General features: G+C 43.7%; 1 protein-coding gene across 1 annotated transcript in view; it reads right to left on the reverse strand.

Moving 5' to 3' along the window:
* MYO10 (myosin X) overlaps positions 1–24,084 on the reverse strand; it is a 348,533-nt gene that overhangs the window by 84,385 nt on the left and 240,064 nt on the right. Inside the window, exons 16-19 of the mRNA XM_075314877.1 lie at positions 22,404–22,472; positions 22,139–22,221; positions 12,407–12,515; positions 12,172–12,252 (exon numbers count right to left, since the gene is read on the reverse strand). Coding sequence (XP_075170992.1) covers positions 12,172–12,252; positions 12,407–12,515; positions 22,139–22,221; positions 22,404–22,472 — 342 coding nt within the window. The remainder of the gene's footprint in view (positions 1–12,171; positions 12,253–12,406; positions 12,516–22,138; positions 22,222–22,403; positions 22,473–24,084) is intronic.

Raw genomic sequence — 24,084 nt, forward strand, 5'->3', positions numbered from 1 at the left:
AGCACGATGGGAGGTGCACACCTCCCCCCAACACACACACACACACACACACACACAGGGAACCACAAACACCGCCATACACAGACACCCACACACACAGACAACGCTGCACACACACAACACCCAACACACAAACACCGCGGCATACATAAATATACGCACATACCGCACAACACACACATTGCACAAAACATACCTCCCCCCAAAACACACCACACCCACACAAACCGCGCAACACACACACACACAACGCGACAGACACACAGTGCTCCACAAACAACGCAACACACATACAACACCGCTCTCACCCCCCCGCCACACCCAGACAACACCCAGAACATGTACAGCGCCTACACAAACACTTGGTAACTACACACAACAACATCTATATATATATATATATATACATATATATATATATATATCTATATCTATAACAAAAATCATACATGAACTACACAATACGTAAATTCTAGAATACCCGATGCGTAGAATCGGGCCACCTTCTAGTTATATATAATAGTCCAACAGGACACTCAATATATCAACAAATATGTGGTTTACATACCCTAGATGGAAAAAAGGTTTTATTAAGAATCAAATTTATATTTAAGGATTAGATTCATATCTAATGCAACATATAAATTTTATATACCATATAAATAGCATACAAGTAGTGCACTGTATTGAAAAATAAATATATATATTGCACACCAATCCAAAATTCCATGATTATTTTAAAGGGATGAATTCCATATTTTATAGGTATAAGCATATAGATAAGAAAACGCATAATATGGATTAGGGTGCAAGCTGAAATAGTCTCACTGAACACAGTGCTGATATAATAAGGAGAGAACAGGATCCGGTTATATTTAATAGTGTAATATCAGATCCTGACGGTTATTCAAACCTTCTGGATGTCTGGTATTGAGGGTGAAGATCCAGAGGATTCCCTGTTTAATAGTTTCCTTCTGTGATCTCCACCCCTAATCGGTCTGTGTATCTGTTCAACACCCATGAATTGGAAACCACTAACGTCACCCTTATGCACTAGGGCAAAGTGTTTAGATACCGCAGATATAGCAATTGCGTTCTGTTTGAAGACATCAGAAAGATGTCTTCTGATTCTAACTTTCAAAGGACCCGTCGTACAACCTGTATATTGGATATTGCAAAACTTGCATGTTATTAAATATACAACAAAAGTCGTATTACAATTAAAGTGTTTATATGAAATATTTTTTGATTTGAGGTAGACTGAAAGGTTTTTCCCTTTTGTGCATGACTGCACGCTTTGCATTTATTTGCACCACATTTGTAAAAACCTTTCCGAGTAATCCAAGAGGATCCCTCCCTGTGATCAATATCGCTCAAAAACAGACTTGGAGAGAGAATGGTACCAAGGTAGGGGCTCGTTTAGCAACACATTGGATATTATTTTTTGTTACTTGTTTCAAAATTGGGTCCTCACCAAGTATAGGTAGATATTTTTTCACTATTTTTGTAACAAGATCATATTGTTTGCTGTAATTGGTAGAAAAAACAATATTATTACTTTGTTTCAATTTACTTTTATTTTTATTTGAATTTTTATATAGTAAATCTGATGTATTTATTTGTGCCACTATAGATTTATATAAAGAAAATATATATATATATATATATATATATATATATATATACTAGAAGGTGGCCCGATTCTACGCATCGGGTATTCTAGAATTTACGCATTGTGTAGTTCATGTATGATTTTTGTTATAGATATATATATATATATATATATATATATATAGATGTTGTTGTGTGTAGTTACCAAGTGTTTGTGTAGGGCGCTGTACATGTTCTGGGTGTTGTCTGGGTGTGGCGGGGGGTGAGAGCGGTGTTGTATGTGTGTTGCGTTGTTTGTGGAGCGCTGTGTGTCTGTCGCGTTGTGTGTGTGTGTGTTGCGCGGTTTGTGTGGGTGTGGTGTGTTTTGGGGGGAGGTATGTTTTGTGCAATGTGTGTGTTGTGCGGTATGTGCGTATATTTATGTATGCCGCGGTGTTTGTGTGTTGGGTGTTGTGTGTGTGCAGCGTTGTCTGTGTGTGTGGGTGTCTGTGTATGGCGGTGTTTGTGGTTCCCTGTGTGTGTGTGTGTGTTGGGGGGAGGTGTGCACCTCCCATCGTGCTCCATCCCCCATGCTGCACACCCCCCATCATGCCCCATCCCCTATGCTGCGCATTCCCCATCGTGCTCCATCCCCCCATGCTGCACACCCCCCATCGTGCTCCATCCCCCATGCTGCGCACTCCCCATCGTGCTCCATCCTCCATGCTGCGCACCTCCCCATCGTGCTCCATCCTCCATGCTGCGCACTCCCCATCATGCTCCATCCCCCATGCTGCGCACCCCCCATCGTGCTACATCCCCCATGCTGCGCACCCCCCATCGTGCTACATCCCCCATGCTGCGCACTCCCCATCGTGCTACATCCCCATGCTGCGCACTCCCCATCGTGCTACATCCCCCATGCTGTGCACCCCCCATCGTGCTACATCCCTCATCGTGCTACATCCCCCATCGTGCTACATCCCCCATGCTGCGCACTCCCCATCGTGCTACATCTCCCATGCTGCGCACCCGCCATCGTGCTCCATCCGCCATGCTGCGCACTCCCCATCGTGCTACATCCGCCATGCTGCGCACTCCCCATCATGCTACATCCCCCATGATGCGCACTCCCCATCGTGCTACATCCCCCATGCTGCGCACTCCCATCGTGCTACATCCCCCATGCTGCGCACTCCCCATCGTGCTACATCCCCCATGCTGCGCACCCCCCATCGTGCTACATCCCCCATCGTGCTACATCCCCCATCGTGCTACATCCCCCATCGTGCTACATCCCCCATGCTGCGCACTCCCCATCGTGCTACATCCCCCATGCTGCGCACCCGCCATCGTGCTCCATCCGCCATGCTGCGCACTCCCCATCGTGTTACATCCCCATGCTGCGCACTCCCCATCGTGCTACATCCCCCATGCTGCGCACCTCCCCATCGTGCTACATCCCCCATGCTGCACACTCCCCATCGTGCTACATCCCCCATGCTGCGCACTCCCCATCGTGCTACATCCCCCATGCTGCACTCTCCCCATCGTGCTACATCCCCCATGCTGCACACTCCCCATCGTGCTACATCCCCCATGCTGCGCACTCCCCATCGTGCTACATCCCCCATGCTGCGCACTCCCCATCGTCCTATATCCCCCATACTGCGCACTCCCCATCGTGCTACATCCCCCATGCTGCGCACCCCCCATCGTGCTACATCCGCCATGCTGCGCATCTCCCCATCGTGCTACATCCCCCATCGTGCTACATCCCCTCGATCGTGCTACATCCCCCATGCTGCGCACTCCCCATCGTGCTACATCCTCCATGCTGCGCACCCGCCATCGTGCTCCATCCGCCATGCTGCGCACTCCCCATCGTGTTACATCCCCCATGCTGCGCACTCCCCATCGTGCTACATCCCCCATGCTGAGCACCTCCCCATCGTGCTACATCCCCATGCTGCGTACTCCCCATCGTGCTACATCCCCAAGCTGCGCACTCCCCATCGTGCTACATCCTCCATGCTGCACACTCCCCATCGTGCTACATCCCCCATGCTGCGCACTCCCCATCGTGCTACATCCCCCATGCTGCGCACCTCCCCATCGTGCTACATCCCCCATGCTGCGCACTCCCCATCGTGCTACATCCCCCATGCTGCGCACTTCCCCATCGTGCTACATCCCCCATGCTGCGCACCCCCCATCGTGCTACATCCCCCATGCTGTGCACCTCCCCATCGTGCTCCATCCCCCATGCTGCACACTCCCCATCGTGCTCCATCCCCCATGCTGCGCACTCCCCATCGTGCTACATCCCCCATGCTGCGCACCCAATCGTGCTACATCCCCCATGCTGCGCACTCCCCATCGTGCTACATCCCCATGCTGCGCACCCCAATCGTGCTACATCCCCCATGCTGCGCACCCACCATCGTGCTACATCCCCCATGGCTATAATAGTTCTCCTATTATACTCAGAGAGGAGTATAATAGGAGGACTGTAATAGGAGGAGTAGTCCTGGGGGGAGAGGAGTATAATGCCGGCTCCCTGCACATGTGTACCGGGAGCCGGTGTACACTGGTAACTATGATACACATCGGGTAACTAAGGGACCTTAGTTACCCGATGTGTATAATGGTTACCAGCGTTCACGGCCTCCGTCAAGATCCCAGCATCGCAAGGTTATGTCTGGCGCTGCTGGGATCGTGACGGAGCCGGTGTAGAAGCAAGCGATATCCCAGGATGTTGTGAGTGTGTGGATGTGATGTGTGAGGTGTGTGTGAGAGCGAGTGTGATCTGATGTGTGTGTGTGTACTCACCTGGGAGTCGGAGCTCCGTGTCAGTTGGGGCCAGAGCGAGCGTGCATTGCGTGAGGGGGCGGAGCCTGCAGAGAGCCGGGGCGAGAGGCCAATCCGTGTGGGGGGGCGGGGCCATGGCGAGCCCAGCGGCCAATCAGCTTTGTGTCACCGTAAGGACACAATTTTGGAGCATGACAGACAGACAGACAGACAGAATAAGGCAATTATATATATATATATATATATATATATATATATATAGTACTGTATATTTTGTATATTTAATTAAGAACGCTTGTCTGTTCACAGAGATTTTGCATTTGAATGAACCATGAGACAGAAAGAAAAGTGTCCCAGTGTCTACAAAAAGCACTGTCCTATTTCAGAAATGGAAAAGCGACAAACAAGCTACTCTACTCTAAAAGGGACATCTGATATAAAAGAACGCCTCATTTATACAGAAAGCAGCCACAAAAGACACAGTTCGAGTTTAAACAAAGTGAAATGATGGAACATGAACAAAGGTGAAGAAGGAAGAGTTCGGGGCTGCAGTAAGAAGCCAGGCTGCACAGTGCATTGTGGCAGATAATTGGCCAGACGCCAACACTAACTGCAGGCAATTATAATTAGACATCATTGATTGACCTACATTTATTGAAAGAAACACTTCCCCATGATAATCACTGTGCTAGGTATATTTTCTTAGAGCCACATTCATACAGCACACGCTGTTCAGATTTCTATTTGTGCAGTATGTTGTGCTCTGACTTTAGAATTTCTTCTTATAACATTCTGCACTGAACATAGGAATACAGACGTCTGGAATCTATCCCAAAGAGACAATGTAAGGGATGCTATAAAAGAATGCAGCTGCTTTAAATGTAAAGCCACCGTTCATAGCAACGGTGACTGAGTATTTGATGATACAGAATTCCTCCTTTACATCTGCACCTCAACTTTACAGAATAGCAGTTGTGAATGATGGAAAAGTCATGGTGGGGGTCAGTTTCTGTGTACAAGGAGCATCAGTCATGTACAGAAAATACATACAGGAATTTGTACATTGTAACCAGCAAGAAAACAATACCACCTAATGGCAAACACATTAGGAGAAATAAAACATGAACCAGGAATAACTTATCTAAGATCTTAATTAGTTTACCTGTAAGGTATTGGTTATTTAGTATAAAATATGGATTATCAGGTACTTTATTGTAACAAAAGCAGTCATTTTTCCGTTACTGAGATTTTAACACATTAAAATAATATCACATACATGTATGTGATTACTTTTGTATCCATGTGTAAAGAGAGCTCCAGAGCTGAGCTCTCTCCATATGTTGCTGAAGCCAGCTATAGTATATCTGTGCCTAACAGCAGTTGCCTGAGCTGAGCTCGGAATGCTGCTGTTATCATCTAAAACGTCGCAGTTTCTGAAAGTGGCATTTAAATGGCACGTGTCACGCTCCGCTTGTGGGGGGCACAGAAGCAAGCTTCAGAGGCAGCTCTTTTGCCAGAATGTCTCATCAGTACCTGGAAGAAAGCAAGCCGCTAAAGGGTAGAAAGCCAGGAAGTAATGTCGGAGGTAGAAGGGCAAAACAAAGCTGAAGTTGGGGACTGTAACCAAGGTCAGCAGCTGGGAGATCAAAGTACGTACAAAGGAGGTGGAGACAAGGAACGGGACCGGAGGTCCGACAGACAGGACTAAGGAGACAAAGGACAGAACCAGGGTCAGGAGGATGGGAAAAACAAGCGGTATAGGGAGGACACAGGTCAAGAAGAGGTAGCTGGGAGACGGGATGGATCAGAGTCAGACTCATGGGAACCAGTAGCACGCTGCAGAGCAGTAACTATTACAGGCGGCTTCCCGGAGGTAGTAGCCCCAAGATATGGTGGCACGACCTCCAGAACGAGGCAGGATGGAACAAGCCCCTCCCATGAGACCTAAAACCCTGGGGAAGAGGATGCATGCACCGGCTCAGCGACAGCAGAGCCATGCATGAACCATGACAGCGTGGTTGTAAGTGCTTTTGTGCACTGACTCTCATTGTCCCCTTCCCCCATGAACATTAAAAATATAAAAATGTAAAAAATAGAACAACTCGAGTCACTGCCCCTTTTAAAAATAAATAAAAAACATATTTGATATCGACGCATTTCTAAAAGTCCTGCCTATCAATATGTAAAATTAATTAACACATATAATAAATGTGGAAAGAGAAAAAAAAAAATCGAAACACCAGAACTGTGGTTTTTCAGCTAGTACTCCTCACAAAAAAAATCAAATAAAAAGTACGGTAATCGAAACATCAAATGTACCACAAACTGGTATCCATAAAACAGCTCAGCAAACAAAAAAAATCAAACTCTTCCATAACTCCAATGATGGAAAAATAATTGTGTTATGGGTCACGGAAAATGGTGAAACAAACAATTTTGTTGAAATTTCATTGAATCCATTCTTCCCTCTACCCGTGAAATGTTTCCCAAGCTACACAACCCCAAAGCATGATTGATCCACCCCCATGCTTAATGTTTGGCGATATGTTCTTTTCCTGAAATTCTATGCCCTTTTTTTCTTCAAACATACTTTTGATGAGTGACGCGGTGGATGCCGCAACACTCATACAGTGTTTGTTCTCCCTGAGGCTCTTCTCTTCAGTTACCCACAGCACTTATGAAGGTCCATTGAGGACCGAAATGTCTGTGCTGGTACAGTTTGTATTTCCTCAAATAAATAGTCAAAATTATTTTCATCTCTTCTGAGTGCCAAGTTAATTGTCTACACTGTTTATGGGACTGAATCCTACTTGTGTACCGCCTACAGAAGTGCAGTGTTGTCTATACCATATTTATGCAGATCACTGAACAGGAGAACAATGTATAACAACTTCAGAGTCTGCTAAATATTCCTGAAGGTCTTTTGTAGTCAGGTAGGGGTTCTGATTTGCCTCTCTAGCAATCCTACAAGCACCTTTCTCATAAGTTTTGTTCTAAAAAAAGCGGAAGTTGAAAAGAGGATGGCTTCTACAAATGGATAATGATCCTGGACACACGTCAAAATCCATAATAGACTACCTCAAAAGCTGCAAACTGAGAATTTTACGATGGCCCTTACAGTCCCTTGATCTGAACATCATTGAAAATCTGTAGCTAGACCTCAAAAGAGCAGTGCATGCAAGACGACCCAGGAATCTTAAAGAACTGGAAGGCTTTTCTAAGAAAGAATAGAATGGATGAAAATCTCTCAAACAAGAATTGAAAATATCTTGGCCAGCTACAAAAAGCATTTATAAGCTGTGATACTCACCAAAAGGGGGTGCTACCAGGTACTAACCATGAAGAGTGCCCAAAATTTTGCATTAGCCCATTTTCCTTTGTTAATTTAAAAATGTAAAAGATAAAAATATTTAATCTTAAGCTTGCTTAACTGTTCACAAAAACAGTAATTTTGACCAGGGGTTGGTGCCTAAACTTTTGCATACTATTTTACCAGGATTTGGAACATATATACCAGGAATGGGCCCAAAATGGGGAACAAATAAACCAGGATTAGGAACATATATTTCAAGATGGGGAACATATATACCAGGATTGGGGACATATACACCAGGAAGATGCTCATGATGGTTAACCTATATACCACGATGGGTCACATATATATCATGATAGGGGACATATATACAAGGATGGGCCACATATACACCAGGATGCGGGACATACAGTATATACCAGAAAGGGGTCCAGGATGTTGGACATTAATACATAATTTGGGGACATTCAGCAGCTCCCCTATAAGAGTGCAGCAGCAGATCCCCAATAGGAGTGTCTGTGGCGCCCTGGACTAACCAGGTCGTCACAGGTAACACTCACACACCCCCACCCCCATTAGACAGCAACATTAGCCAAACACAAAATCCTTGTTGCCTCCCTCCAGGGTCTGATGTCCACACCAGGTGGGGCGGAGCCAAGCGGTTAGCCCCACCCACCAAGGAGTTCACAGGCCTGGAGGCGGGAAAAAGTGACACAACAGTGGAGGAGGTTGAAGTGAGAGGAGTGAAGTGGAGAGTGTCTGGGTTTGTGGCCCAGGCACTGACAACAAGGTTGGCAGACGGTGGTGGCCGTCTGCAGGAGTGGTGAATCGATGCGGAACCGTAGGACCGGGGTCGGGCGTTGGCCCGCCGGTACCGACCGGGGAGCGAAGTGAAGCCAGCACATACAGGCAGGGCCATCGGACCCCGACCAGGCTTGGAGCCGCCGACAATAGTCAAATCCGAGTGTGACCGGAACCCCAGGGGTTTCCTAACAGCCAAAGACCCGATAGAAGGCAACCGTCCACACCGTGAGGGTATACAGCTACCGCCTAAGGCTAGAGACCCAAGGGCCAGCGCCTGCGGGCAAACGGGCTCCTCCGGCATCCATACACCGGGGAGCGGACTACCGTTGGGGATCCATCGTAGTCAAACAAGTACACAAAGGTGCAGGGAAAGACAGCCGCCATCACCTGTCCGGGGAGAGACACTGCAGCCGGCTGCGGGACCCGTCCATCTAGCCGTTTGGTTTACCGAGGACTTTGCGCATCTCTTACTGAGTGAGTACACCCATGCCATCCAGCACCGTGCCGCACTGTCCCTGCAACCCTGCACCTCACCAACCCTGCCTCCCTGTCCCACCACCGGGCCCCGGGACCACCGACCCCCTACCCACGGAGGGGGAAAACAACATCCCAGCTGCTCCCTACCATCACCCGGGATCCCAGTCACCAGCAGCAGTGGTGCCCATCTTCACCACAACCCGTGGGTGGCGTCACGAACTAAATCCCCCAAACCAACCACCCCTTTCACTCATGGGCGAGGTGCGCCGCTCGAGTCCCCGGATCCGGCCCACCGCTCGAGCCACCGAGCAGCAGCAGCCGCAGCAGCGCCGGACCTGAGCGTTAGCGAGCGAGCGCAGCGGCGGCGTCCTCCCCGCCCGCGACATGTCAGCAGCAGATCCCCCCATAATAGTGTGTCATGACCACAGTGTTTGCTATAATTATTTTTCCTATTTTCCTCCTACAAAACCTAAATGTATCATATGGTGCAGTGTGTCTTATAATCCGAAAAATATAGTCTTTGAGAAATAATTTTTTTCTCTTAGAACTGAGCAGTGGAGCACCTTGTCACCACGCAGAACAGAGGTGACATGGCTGACAAGACATAAGAGACATACCAAAGATACACAAACAGGCAATAGTATAAAAAATGTCAGGAATGTCTTTGTCAGATTTTATAACTCAACGTACTTAGTCTTTCAGATTAAAAACAAGACACAGGGGGCGGAAGGAGACAGGAATTCTGAATGAGTGCAGGTTACTGGTGAATTGGAAGGATTTATGTAGTAATTAAAGCATTGTGGTATGTATGGAAGGCAAAGTCAGGGAACACAAACTCCAGCTGGAGTGTGTACATAGTGTAGCCCTTGTTCAAAAACAAGAAAATACACAATCCTAATACATGTGATTATCCCTAAAAGTATAAGTGGGGCATATTGACAATAAACTGCACCAATTGCAATACCCTAGGTTTCACCAAATAACATTCAATTAGTTCTCCAATAGTCATTTTAATATTATAAAAGGTGTCCATAGCATCAAATCTGGTGGTTTTCTGTGATACCTTAGCGGAACACTTTTACATATAAAATACATACAATATACATACAATATACACTATATATACTGTATTTTCTCATGTGCAGACAAGCACAAACTAATAAATATGTTACTGTGATAACTTAAGAACAAAGGCCAAATAACACGTGGTTATGCAGAAGCTAAATACGATCTGGCACATCTTGCGATATAATGAGCTCCTGTTTTAGAATTTATTCTATATACGGTGATGGAAACTGTCTGAACAGAATGGATTACAAGTGACAGATTACGATTTCACGCACAAACAGACTTGTACCATGATGTGCTATAGGTAGTGATGAGTGAACACTACAATGCTCGGGTAGTCAGTACTCGTAACGAGCGATAGGACGCTCATATGGCAACTTGAGTACCAAAGTATAATGGAAGTCACCGGGGGACTCAAGCATTTTTCAGGGGAATCTGCCAGGTTGTTTGTTGAAGGGACTCTGTCAGCACAAATGAATGCTCAAACCAAGCACAGGCGCTCTTGCATCATGGCGGGTCTAATCATTTGGTGCACCTTCCCACTTGCTTGTTCTCCATGTATAGATTGTCCCCACATGATGCACTGAGCACCTGTACTTGGTTTGAACAGTCATTCTTTGCTGACAAAGTCCCTTTAAAGGGGTTTTCCAGGATTATTCTTTTGTATAGGGTTTCAGCTGTAGAAACTAACAAACTCCACAATACTAACTTCCGCCAGGTTCAGTGATGCCTCTTTGCAGCTGCTGCCATCTTTGTAGACAGGTTATAGCAGAGGCATCAGGACTACAGCTTCTGACTTTTGCAGCCAACCAGTGGGCTCAGTGCAGAGGCGGACATACAGTAACATTGGTGCAACATGTGCAGCTGGGTAAGGAGGCCCATTTTTACCTCTAAAGCAGTTGTGCATTATATTGAGCTATTGGGCTCATGCTCTTGCCCAGGGGCCCTTTTTTTTGTCTGTGCCCACTAGTGGCTCAGTAGTTATGCCAATGATTAGCTGCAGCTTTTACATGAGCTGTAGTCTGTAGTCATGAACTCAAGACTGTAGCCTGTCTACAACGATGGGGGCAGCAGCCCTGCACTGGACCTGGGGAGGGTGCAAATAGTGGAGTTTGGTATTTTCTCTCATAATATTTATCTTACAATAATCGGCTTCTTTAATTAAAACGAGAGCACCAAAGAATAGAAAGAATTACTTGCCTGTGCTCCCTCTTTGTTAGCCAGGGAAATCTTAGTTCTGGAGTACTTGCTGTGACCATGGTCAACCAATGATTTTAATAGATATTGTGTAACGGTGCGTGCACTGGCATTATATATCATTTCTGATCTAACCAGTTGTGTCAAATGCTACAATATAGGGATTTGTCATGCCAGGATAACAACTTTATACAAGATTATATAACTACTGAGTGGCATAATGCAAAAAATGGCTTTAAAGGGGTTGTCACCTATCCATAGATATTGATCAATGGGGTCCAATTGCTTAAACCTCCACCAATCAGGAGAACAGGGAACTTTTATGCACATTAGAATAGAGCCGTTGTGTACATTCTTGACCACTGATCCGTTCATTCATTATGGGGCTGCTGAATCACGCACTCCGCTGTTTCTGGCAGCCTCTGAAAGAATGAATTGCTTGGTGGTCAGGTCTTGGATCTGCCATGTCATTTTATGACGGGATAACAATTCCCCGCCTGCAGATCGATATAGGTGCCAGCTGTGTTGTGTCTGGAAAACTCCTATAAATTATTATGAATGAGGCCGTGGTGGTGTCCAGTAATAGTCAGATTAGTAACTGTACAAATGAATTTCATGTGTGCTTGATTTGCACAGGTAAAACAGGTCTAACTAGTAATAGAGGGATTATGTATTTTGGGTGGAGTTGTGGTTTTATACAATAGCATGTCGCTAGGAACTTCTGGCCATTCTTCTACTTCTCTCACATCACAGATCATAAAAGCTCAAGCTCAACCTTTGCAAAATTCCTAGTCTATGGGAGAGATCCGAGTATAGAGTGCTTCGCTAGTAACACTTTAAATGCAAAATAGTATAGAAGAAAAGGCAAAAATTCAAGAATTTTTCTTTAATTATTCAGTACTCTGTCTCACCTTGTGTATATTTGGCTTAATGCAGCGCACAAAGAAAGGATTAGATGTGCTCAGTGTTGCCATCAAGGAATGCAGGGAATCCTAAAATAAAGAATAGTTTTGTAATTATTCCCAGACGGAACAGAACTGGTTCACATCTTCAGATTTGGCACAAGCCTATATAGGATTTAGGCTTCCTAGCAGCGCCCTCTGGTGGCAGGATGAGGTTTACCATAGTAACCTATTATATACAAACCTTAAACTGCAGGCTGACGGTAGGCTTCCGGTGCTTACTTCCAGACTTTAGAGTGTCCTGATTATTTCGGCTTGAAACATGTTCAAACAGGTCATATATAAAGTCAAGTCTAGGTAAAAACAAAATTCAAGAAAACAATAAGAACTCATAATACTCAAATAAACTTCTCCTGCACAGTTGTCAGGCACTTTTTCTAATGCAAGGAATCCTGTATATTAATATTTTTGAGATCATTCTTGAGTGCTAAGGGATTTCATACAAGTGTCAGCCCTGAGTGCGTTTGAGCACTTGTGGCTTTTCAGAACCAGTTTGGACCGCGGACCTATTAGGATAAATAGAATATTAAAGTAGAGATAAGTAGTTCTCTTGGTTTGGAATTTTTGAGTTTCCAGCGTTCAGTTGGTCCTAGGGATGGAGGATTTTTGACATTTGACTTACAATTCCTTTTACATCTCCCTCATCTTAGGAACTGTAGTAGCCATGAGGGAGATATCTTCTTACTTATGATCATACATAAGTATTTACAGTTATGAGAAAAACTAAGTACGCCTTCTTTGACTTTCACGGATCAGGACATAAAAAAAATAATGGGCAAATACAACCTCGCATGTACAATAACACATGACAAATTATACTGTGCCATGATCAATTTACCAAAAATTATGTCAAACTGTAAAAGTAGTGTGTGAAAATTAAGTCCACCCTTATTGTTTCCATGGGGATTAAATTGATAAGTAGCACTAATGGCCTTTATTAACTGTTCACCAGAAGTGTGACCAAATATATAAAAGCAGAAGTTTTGACTGTTTGCTGGTCTGGAGCGTTTAATTGTCTGTTAACATAATGCCAAGGAGAAAAGACATCAGCAATGGTAAAATCACTGCCCATCAATCTGGGAAAGGTTATAATTCCATATCCAAACAATTTGGAATCAATTATAATATAGTGAAAAATATTATTTATAATTGGAAAATCTACAAGACAGTCAATAATCTTCTAAGGAGTGGATATCCCAGCACATGTACCCCAATGTCAGAACCTGCAATACTCTGAAAAATTTAAAAAAGGAGGGTGTGGGGGTGTTAGAAAACTAGTCAGCATCTGGTGTGACCACCTTTTATCTAATGCAGTGCAATACGTTTCCTTCCCATAGAGTTGATCAGATTGTTGGTTATGGCCTGTGGAATGTTTGTCCACTCCTCTTCCAATGGCTGGATATTGGATATTGGCAGGAATTTGAACATACTGTCCTGTACGTTTATCCAGACCATCCCAAACTTGGTCAATGGGTGACATGTCTGGTGAGTATGCTGACCATACAAGAATTGGGATGTTTTCAGCTTCCAGGAATTGTGTACAGATCCTTGCCTCATGGGGCCATGCATTATCATGCTGCAACATGAGGTGATTGTTGTGGATGAATGGCACAACAATGGGCCTCAGGATCTTGTCATGGTATCTCTCTGTATTCAAAATAGCATCAATAAAATGGACCTATGTTCATAACCTACGCCTGACCATACCATAACCCCACCGGCACCATGGGCCACTAGATTCACAACGTTGACATCAGCAATGGTTGACATTCATGCAGTCAGCATGGCAACTGCACACTCCTGCAAATCTGTGGCATTGTGCAGTGTAATAAAACATGTACATTTTACAGTGGCCTTTTATTGTGGCCAGCCAAAGGCACACCTGTGCAATAATCATGCTGTCTAATCAGCATCTTGATATACCACACCTGTGAGGTGGTTGGATTATCTTGGTAAAAGAGGAGTGCTCACTAACACCGATTTAGACATATTTGTGAACATGGTAGCATAAAGCCCACTATAACCAATTAACTTACCATTAATAAAGAATAAATACTCAGACACATGACATTTGGATAAAAATGGCCGTGGTGTTTTATTATTGGTAACTTGATAAATTAAAATCACCATATTATTAAAAATAAATAACCATAAAATTTCATAAATACCACCATAAAGTACAATTAACCACTTATAAAACCACAATCCACCCAACATAGTTGGGCGATTTTTCCCCAAACGGCCGAGTATCAACAATACGAGGCTCCCCCCCAAACACCACAGCCATTCTTCTATCATATTCTGAATACCCACATTAAAAATGTCCAGACCAACGTCAGAGAGATGTACTCCATCTGGCCTGTACAGGCCAGCAGTAAAACCTTCCAGATCGCTATGGCGATACGAGAAGTCGCCCAAACTAACAAAAAATTTTGCCATGTCACGATTGACACGTTTCCTTATTTTTTCCAAAAAGGCAAGCTGGCCATTCCAGACCAGTCTTGGTACAATTTCAGAAAAAATCAGCGCTGAATAAGGAAAAAGGTTCTTTATTAGCGCAAAATCTCTGTGGAAATTAGATAACAAGTCCAATGTCTTTATTTTACCTAGGTCATTCCCTCCGATGTGTAAAATTATGAGATCAGGATACGGGTGAGTCAACAGCATACCTTTTAGGGTGCCAACCAAATTAGAAAATTTCAGACCCCTTATACCGCACCAAAAAACATTTATCAGTTCATACTGAAAAGATAAGTTCTCTGTGTAACTTCTACAAGCCGCTCTCCTCTGCGCCCAATGTATAAACGAGTGACCTACAAGCCAAATCACCATTGGGCCTAGAATTGGAGAGAAACAGAATAAATTAATTATAATAAATTAGGGCGTATATACAACCGATAGCGGTTTGACGCCCATCTACCAATTTTACCAATTCTTTTTCCTTTGAGGCCAGCTCTTGCTGCCTACGTTGCAGCCCCGATCCGAAAAGAATGTGATGAGAAGTTGGAGCTATCTAGCTGTAATTTAACCATACATTTTTTTAATATTGCATTAAATTGAAACTTAGTGGCAGGAGAACCATCTACATGTAAAAACAACAAACTCGGGGTATCCCCCCGTACAGTAAGCCATTGAGATAAATTGGTGACGGGGCATATACATGAACCCCGTAAAGGGCGCAACTTCACAGAACACCCTTTACCAAGTTGGTCCATTTTTAACCTACTAATAAATAACACAGCACAAGAGTCAGATACATTAACATCCTTCCTATATAAACCCGAGGTGTTGCACCGACTATGGGACAACAACTCACTAATCCTGAGTGCTGCGAAGAAACAAATCACAAAAGCTGCACGAAATAAACATAACTCAAAATTATTAAAACAAACTTCACTCAACATAAACCATAGCTTTTCTAATAGATTCACGGATATAGGCCTGCGGCGATCAGGCACAACACAACCTTTTTTACAACCCTTTAGTGCCTGCCGAACCGCAAATAAGCTTAATAGAGACTCCTCACCATGTAATTTTAAGAAAAAAGAGATTCCACAAAATGTTTTATACAAAAAGGTATAACGATAACCTAAACCAACATAAAAATTCAAAAAACCAAGTGCTGTAGACACATCACACTTGTGGGGAAACAGATTCCTGGAATCACAAAATTGATTCCAAGCCAAGCAAGCAGCAGAGTATGCCTTCCAAGTCCCTGGTGCAATAGAATTTTTAATGGAAGCTGCTACTAATCCAAAATTGCCTCCCATAGCTGGGACGGGCATGCAGTCAAAAGGGGATCCATCTTTCCTGAACTCTTCCTGAATTCCTCTAACCGCTGAGAAGAGAGGTAAAAAACGGCAGCATTATTGCACTCAGGAGCAAAACGAGCCTTCAACCAAATATTCCACCTCAAACTCAAAAGGACCAATTTTCGCAATATACCACCTAGAAACCTACACTTCACCACCAAGGTGTTTAAAGCAAAAACCAAACCTTGACAATGTGATATGAGTATAATCCTCCTATTCGCTAGTTCCTTACCCCAAATATGCACTGAAACAAAAACCGAAAAAAGCTCCAATAACACCTGTTTCTCCAGCAAACCTTCCGACAACCAAGATGAAGGCCATGAAGAAAAGCACCAGTGTGTACGAAAAATCGTACCGAACCCAACTTCCTTAGACACACCTGTAAACCAAAGTAGATCCTGAGACAACATAAAATCCTGCTGAACGCAGCTAATCCCGTTAAAACTTTCTAAAAATTCATACCAAATTCTTAAATCCTTCCTCATCTCCCACAAAATTCTAATGTGTGAACCTGAACACCTAACACCCTTAGTTGCATCATACAAACGTCTTGAAAACACTCTCCCCATTGGCAAAATTCTTAATGCAAAGTTCAAACCACCCAGCAGAGATTGGAGCTCTCGCAGGGTACACTTTTTCTTCACTAAAAAACTTGCAATACAGCCTTTTAACTTCATAATCTTTTGGTCAGGGAGTCTCAATTCCATTTTTTGTGAATCCAACACAATCCCTAAAAACTCGAGCTCTGTACAAGGGAAAACTGTTTTATCATGAGCTAACGGAACCCCAAAAAACTTCATCAAACCCAAAAATTTATTTAGTAATTGCAAACAACGCCCTGACCTACCAACAAATAAGAAATCGTCCAAATAATGTAACATACCCCCCTCTGAAAACCCCTCTTGAACTGCCCAATGCAAAAACGAGGAAAATGACTCAAAATAATAACATGATAAGAAAAACCCATAGGGAGGCACCTGTCAAAATAAAAAGAACCCTCAAAACAAAAACCCAAAGAATTAAAACCCAAGGGGTTAATTGGCAAAAGCCGGAAGGCAGACTTAATATCTGATTTGGCCAGGAAACAATCCGGGCCAAACTTCCGTAACAAATCCACTGCCTCATCAAAAGATGTGTAACTCACCGAAGATGCATTAGGATCAATAGCATCATTCAGTGAGCTACCTGTTGGATAAGACAGGTGATGTATGATCCTAAAAGAATTAACCTCCTTCTTGGGGACAACCCCCAAAGGTGATATCCTAAAATTTGTAAGCGGAGGAAATTCAAAAGGACCAGACACCCTGCCCAACAACAGTTCTTTTTCAATATGTGACCTGACTACCTCCTTATGGCTATCGACCGATTGTAAATTCTTAGTTACATTACAACCTATACCTTCAAAAGAAGGTACAGGAAAACCTGCCTGAAACCCACTACGAACCAGAGCTGCCTTCGGCCTGTCTGGAAAACGGTCTAGCCACGGGAGCATTCCTTCCAGGCTCACTGGAGTCTGAGCCTTTGAAAAACTGCTCCCTAACACCAGATGGCTGTACCGTGGACTGACCATGCTTTTTAAAACATTTAAACAAGGGGTGAGCCCCGCCACAAAACGAGCACTCATGGCGAAAGCGACAGGTACCCTGCCACTTGCATGAGGACTCATTGAATGCAAAGCACACCCCCCTTTTTGAATTGACATTCACCTGCTGTCTGTGAGGGTTCTGTCGCTGAGGCAGCATTAAATTCAGCCATAACCCGACATCTTTAACACCCCACTTGACAGCAGGGTGAACCGCCAATTTCTGTCTGAAAGACTCATCGTAATTCAGCCACGCTAAGCCACCGAAATTACGATAAGCCTCCAGAATACAATCTTTGTGTTGAAATAAACCACTACATAATTTAGGAAACTTCTCCCCAAGAACTGCAGCATAAATGGAGAAAGCCTGTAACCATGAATAAAATGATTTAAAATGTTTCTTTCGTTCTGACTCAACCTCTTGTTTTCCATCAGGTTTCTCCACTTTATGCTGCAGTTCCCTAGCAACCGGTAACAGAGAAAAGATATCTACATACTCTTGTCTCCAAATCTTTTCTTTAATGGAAGCACTGAGATGAAAACCCAAAGGGGAAACATCACATGTCATTGCTTCCTTTAAATGAGACTCTGCCACCCCAGGGAATCTGTCCTGAATAGAAACTTCAGCAACAGGTGCCTGAGGAAGCACTACATGCCCCCCAAGCAGCTCTGACAAAGTCCTAATGACCATGTCCTTTACACAATTAATATTGGGTGCTCCAGCAAGGGGGCTCTCACCATGTCCTCCGCTCCCGGGTCCATCCAACGCGCTGTACAAGGGTTGACGACCTCCACTTTCTGCGACGTCCTCTTCGGATTCTTCGGTCGAGCTCCAGACCTGCGTTGCCGCCGCCAAAGCCCCAGCTGAGCTCTTTTGCAATGGGGCCGGCGGCGCGTACAGGCCCGTGAGCGACCCAGGATCTCCGCTATACCCGGCCACAACAGCCGGAGCGGAACTCCCGGCGGCGACTTCCGGGATAATCGCCCGCCGGGCATTCTGGGAGTCGCGCCCTGATGACGCGGCCAAATCTCGTCGGCTTCTTGGGCAGTCTCGCGATGCTCCGGACCCTCCTCTCGACGGAACTCCCACCTCTCGCGATGTCTCCGACGCCTTCCTCTCAGCGCCGCGCCGACCGCGAGCAGATGCCGACCTCTTCCTCCCTCCGCCGGACCGCTGGGAACAGGATTCAGGCGGTGAGTAGACGTCGCTCTTCTTCCTCTTCTTCCTCAGGGATCTCCCGACGTCTTCTCCATCTCCGGGCCGCAGAAGCTCTTCCCTCCTCGCAGGAACACCGGCGGGATCCGGAGCTGGATCCAGGACCACTTCGGCGGCTTCGTTCACCGGCGCCAGACACCTCTTCAGCCACTCCTCGCCGTCCACTGCGCTGACCCGAGCCATCATCTTCTCCATGAGGGACTCCATCTGGATTCTTCATTCTTCACAGCTGGAAACTGACACAGCTGGCTCACAGCTGGCTCCTTATAAAGGCAAGTCTCCTGCATATTTACCTCTGTCCACCAATGACAGACTTTAAAATTGGCGCGCAGCAGGCTGACCAATCACACAGCCTGCTCGCGTTACTCACAGGGGCAGATTAACCCCATAAATTCCTGTCATAACTACTTCCATTACCACCACGCAGCAGGCTGACCAATCACAGCAGCCTGCTCGTGTTACCACATGAAGGGAATTAACCCTTCATTCCCCATACTGAATTTGGCACAGCTGAATGCCACAACTTAAACTTGTAACACCTATAAACATAACGTCAGGGGGCCCATGCCACCATGTAATCACCAGGCTATACGCTGCTGGTGATTATACAATATTTGAGAGAAAAAAGTCTTATATCTTGGAATTCAGTTAATGAAAAATGAGAGCAAAACAGAAGTGCTTTATATTTTTGTTCAGTGTATATGTATATATATATATATATATAGCTGGAAAAGAAAATAATAAAAGTGTTACATTGGACCAAGGGTTAAGGGGGCTTTACACACTACGATATCGTTAATGCTTTATCGTCGGGGTCACGTCGTTAGTGACACACATCCGGCGTCATTAACGATATTGCAGTGTGTAACATTTACCAGCGACCTTAAACGTCCTCCAAAGTGGTGAAAATCGTTCACCATGGAGAGGTCGTCCTAAAACCAAAAATTGTTAATGGTTGTTTATAGATGTTGTTCGTCGTTCCTGCGACAGCACACATCGCCGTGCGTGACACCGCAGGAGCGAGGAACCTCACCTTACCTGCGTCCCGCCCACAATGAGGAAGGAAGTAGGTGGGCGGGATGTTCGTCCTGCTCATCTCTGCCCCTCCGCTTTGATTGACCGGCCGCTTAGTGACGTCGCGGTGACGTCGCCATGACGCCGAACGCACCTTCCCCTTGAGGGAGGGATTGTTCGGCAGTCACAGCGATGACGCCAACCAGGTAAGTGCATGTGACGCTGCCGTAGCGATAATGTTCACTGCGGCAGCGATCACACGATATCACATGCACGACGGGGGCGGGTGCTTTTGCGTACGATATCGCTAGCAATTGCTAGAAATATCGTAGTGTGTAAAGCCAGCTTTAGACTTGAAGAGGTTGGCCACTACTTTTACATTGATGGTCTATCCTTAGGATAGTAGGTCACCAATGTCTGATCATCTGGGGTTCAACACTCCCACCAATCATCTGTCCTCAGAGCCAGCGGCGGCAGACTGAAATGCTCAGTTCTGGAGCTGCCCAGTCATCTGATAGCGGCCATGGCCAGGTACTGTACATCCACCTCGCTAGCAATTGCTAGAAATATCGTAGAGTGTAAAGCCCGCTTTAAGGTCTGTACTTTTTAATCAAAATCCAGACCTTAACCCTATTAAAATGCAGTAGCGGGATTTTAAAAGATCTGTGCATAAATTAATGCTCAAAAACCTATATATAATATATACATATAGTGGCTGAAATAAGTATTGAACACATTTTCTAAGTATATCTATTTTTAAAGGTGCTATTGACATAAATTTCTCACCACATGTTGGTAAAAACCCATGCAATCCACAACGACAAAGAAATACAACCATAGATGTTCATAAATTATGTTGTGCAATAATGAGAAATGACACAGGGAAAATGTATTGAACAGAGAGGTGCAAAAAGCCATAGCAAGTCATGACATCAGCTGAGATCTATCAGTATTAGGAAAGCAATACTAACAAGAAGGGAAAAATAATATCAGCTGATTCAACTGATGTCCTACAAAAAGGTTCTTCATTACCAAGGTGCCATACGAGAAACATCTCATGATGGGTAAAACCAGTGAGCTCTCTCAAACCCTACCATATTGTTGCAAAACATACTGTTGGCATTGGTTACAAAAGAATTTCTAAAATACTTCAGGTTCAAGTGAGCACTGTTGGGGCCATAATCCGGAAATGGAAAGAAGATATTTCACCATAAATTGGCCATGAACAGGTAAGATTTCAGACAGAAGAGTGAAAAGAATTATCAGAAGAGTCATCCAAAAGTCAAGAACCACCTGTAGAAATCTACAGAAACACTTGGAATCAGCAGTACAATTGTTTCAAAGAAAACAAACAGTAATGTACTCAACTTCTATAGCCTGTATGCATGCTCACCACAAAGACTCCATGAGCCCAAAATTAATCTCTTTGGATGCCATGTTTGGGGGTGAAAATGCACTGTATATCACCCCAAAAAACTATACCAACAGTTAAGTTTGGAGGTGGGAACATCATGGTGTGGGGCTGTTTTTCAACATACAGCACTGGCAAACTTCATATGATTGAAGGAAGGATGAATGGACAAATTTATAGAGACATTTTTGATAAAAAAAATCTGCTTCCATCTACCAGGATAATAAAAATAAAATGAGGGTGGATATTTCAGCAAAAAAATGACCCCAAACACACAGCCAAGAAAGCTCTCAATTGGTTTCAGAGAAAGAAAATAAAGCTGCTAGAATGGCCGAGCCAATCACCTGACCTGAATCCAATAGAAAATTTATGGAAGGAACTAAGGCTTAGAGATCATAGAAGAAGCCACAAAACCTTCAGGATTTGAAGAGTGTTTGTGTTGAAAAATGGTTCAAAATCACAGCTGAGCAATGCATGCAACTAATTTATCCATAAAGGAAGCATTTGGAAGTTGTCATCACCAACAAAGGCTTTTGAACAAAGTATTACATACATTTCAGTAAGCATATTCAATACTTTTTCCCTGTGTCATTTCTCATTATTACACATCACTAAATTTATGAAAACAATTATTGTTTGATTTCCTTGTTCGTGTGGATTGGATGGGTTGTTATCAACATCTGGTGAGAAATTCATGTCAATTTCAACTTTAGAAATACATTTACTTAGAAAATTGGTGACGTGTTCAATACTATTTAACTCTCCGTGTGTGTGTGTATATATATATATATATATATATATATATATATATATATATATATATCCATGGGTCATTGCAATAACACTGGTGCAGAAGACTTAAGAGAAGCAATGCCCCTTACCTGCTTTCACGTAAAAGGTTGAGAAGGTCATCTCTAAAAGTGTCTCGGTTCTTTTCCAAAGTGCCCCTGACATCATACAGGACCTGTTAATTATAAAAGAAGATATAATTGTACAACTAAATAATCTTTCTGAAATATCAAATGAAGAATAATCAGATAACCTGATGGCAGATCACATAAATATTGTCACTTTATGATGTCAGACCCTTATACTCTATCATTAGAGTCACTTGTACATAGCAGAGAAATGATATTTTGAAGTTACCTCTCCAGCATAGTGCTTGATACCAAAGTTGTGAACGGTAACTCTTGGCTTCACATAAAACGAGTTATTCTAAAGAAAATAATCAAACACAACAAATTAATGGTAACGAAAAACAAACAAACATATGGAACAGTAGATTGCAGAAAATCGAATTATACAATTGTATATCAATAGTTGTAGGAACAAGAAGAACAATAAAATTATTGGGAATTGAGAAAATGTATCTGTCTTAACAGAATATTAAAGTGATGATGACACAAAAGGGCTGAATATGTCTGTAGTGTTTTTACTCCTATACTACATTTTACTGATTGTGTTCTGCTATCTCTTATGATTACTGGCCCTCTTTGTGGAGACTCATGTGATTTCACAAATTTTACAAACAATGCTAACCAGGAAAAAGGTATGAAAATAAGCTCCCTGTCAGAATATTTTCTCTATAGTGCCACCTATAGGTGGTTACCTTTTAAACCAGTGTCTGACCCATTAACCCCTTAACGACCTATGATATACATTTTTGTAACAGGTCGCATGCAGGATGTATGGAGCAGGCTCAAGAGCTGAGCCTGCTCTATACCAGGTAGATGTTGTCTGTGATTAACAGCTAGTGTCTGCCTGTAATAGCAGCAAACAGAGCAAGCTCTAATAAGTGCTGTTTAATGATTCTGCGGAGCGGGGTCACGAGCTGAACCTGCCCTATACCAGGTAGATGTTGGCTGTGATACACAACTAGCATCTGCCTGTATCAGCAGCAATCACAGCTATCTCTAATACATGCTGTTTACTTATTTTAATGTTCCTCTCAATTGTGAGGAACCAATGGGATAGCATGGGAGTTGTGGGTGTACTGAGGCCTCTATGGCTGTCATTATTGTCTTTCTATGAACCCAAGAACATCGGGTACATTTAAAATTTAAATACAGTGGTATTACAGTACATATATATATATATATATATATATATATATATATATAGCATATGAGCAATCACAGGTTCAAATCCCTTAAAAGGACTAAAAAGCTAAATAAATAAAAAAATATCTAAAAATACCAAAGAATTATAAAGTTTAAATCAACTGCTCTTTCCTCATTCAAAAATAAAGAAATAAAAGATGTAAAGCATAAAATATGTTTGATATTGTTGTGCCTATAAAACTCCTATCTATGAATGTATAAAATTATTGAAACCATGCAATAAACTTTGAAAAAAACATTGAAAACCAAGAATTGTGCATACCTGTGTCCATTGTCACCGCTTCAGAACGCTAGGCTTAGGGTCAGTGCGCATAATCAGAATGCCCTGCACTTCCGGTCATGCGCACTATGAAGCCGGGCTTCAGAGAGGTCTAGCGCATATGATGGTCACAGGTACGTGCATCACCGCTGATGACGCTGGGCAAAGGGCATTGAAAAGCATGTTAGCATGCTCCTGTGGGCGTACTAACATTCTAACAGGGCGGAATGAGGCAGGAACTAACGCCCTTGCAACTAGTCCTTGCACTCATTAGCATATCATAAAAGATCTTTAGAAATACTTTTTCTAAAGATCTCTTTATCTATGCTAGTGTATACCGGCACAGTTAGGCAGGGATTAGCATTATACACCCAGAACTGCTCGTGGTTCTGGGTGCATATTGCACCTGACAGGTTCCCTTTAAAACGAGTTATACTTTACTGCCTCA

This window comes from Anomaloglossus baeobatrachus, chromosome 6, assembly GCF_048569485.1.
Source record: "Anomaloglossus baeobatrachus isolate aAnoBae1 chromosome 6, aAnoBae1.hap1, whole genome shotgun sequence".
Lineage (NCBI taxonomy): Eukaryota > Metazoa > Chordata > Amphibia > Anura > Aromobatidae > Anomaloglossus > Anomaloglossus baeobatrachus.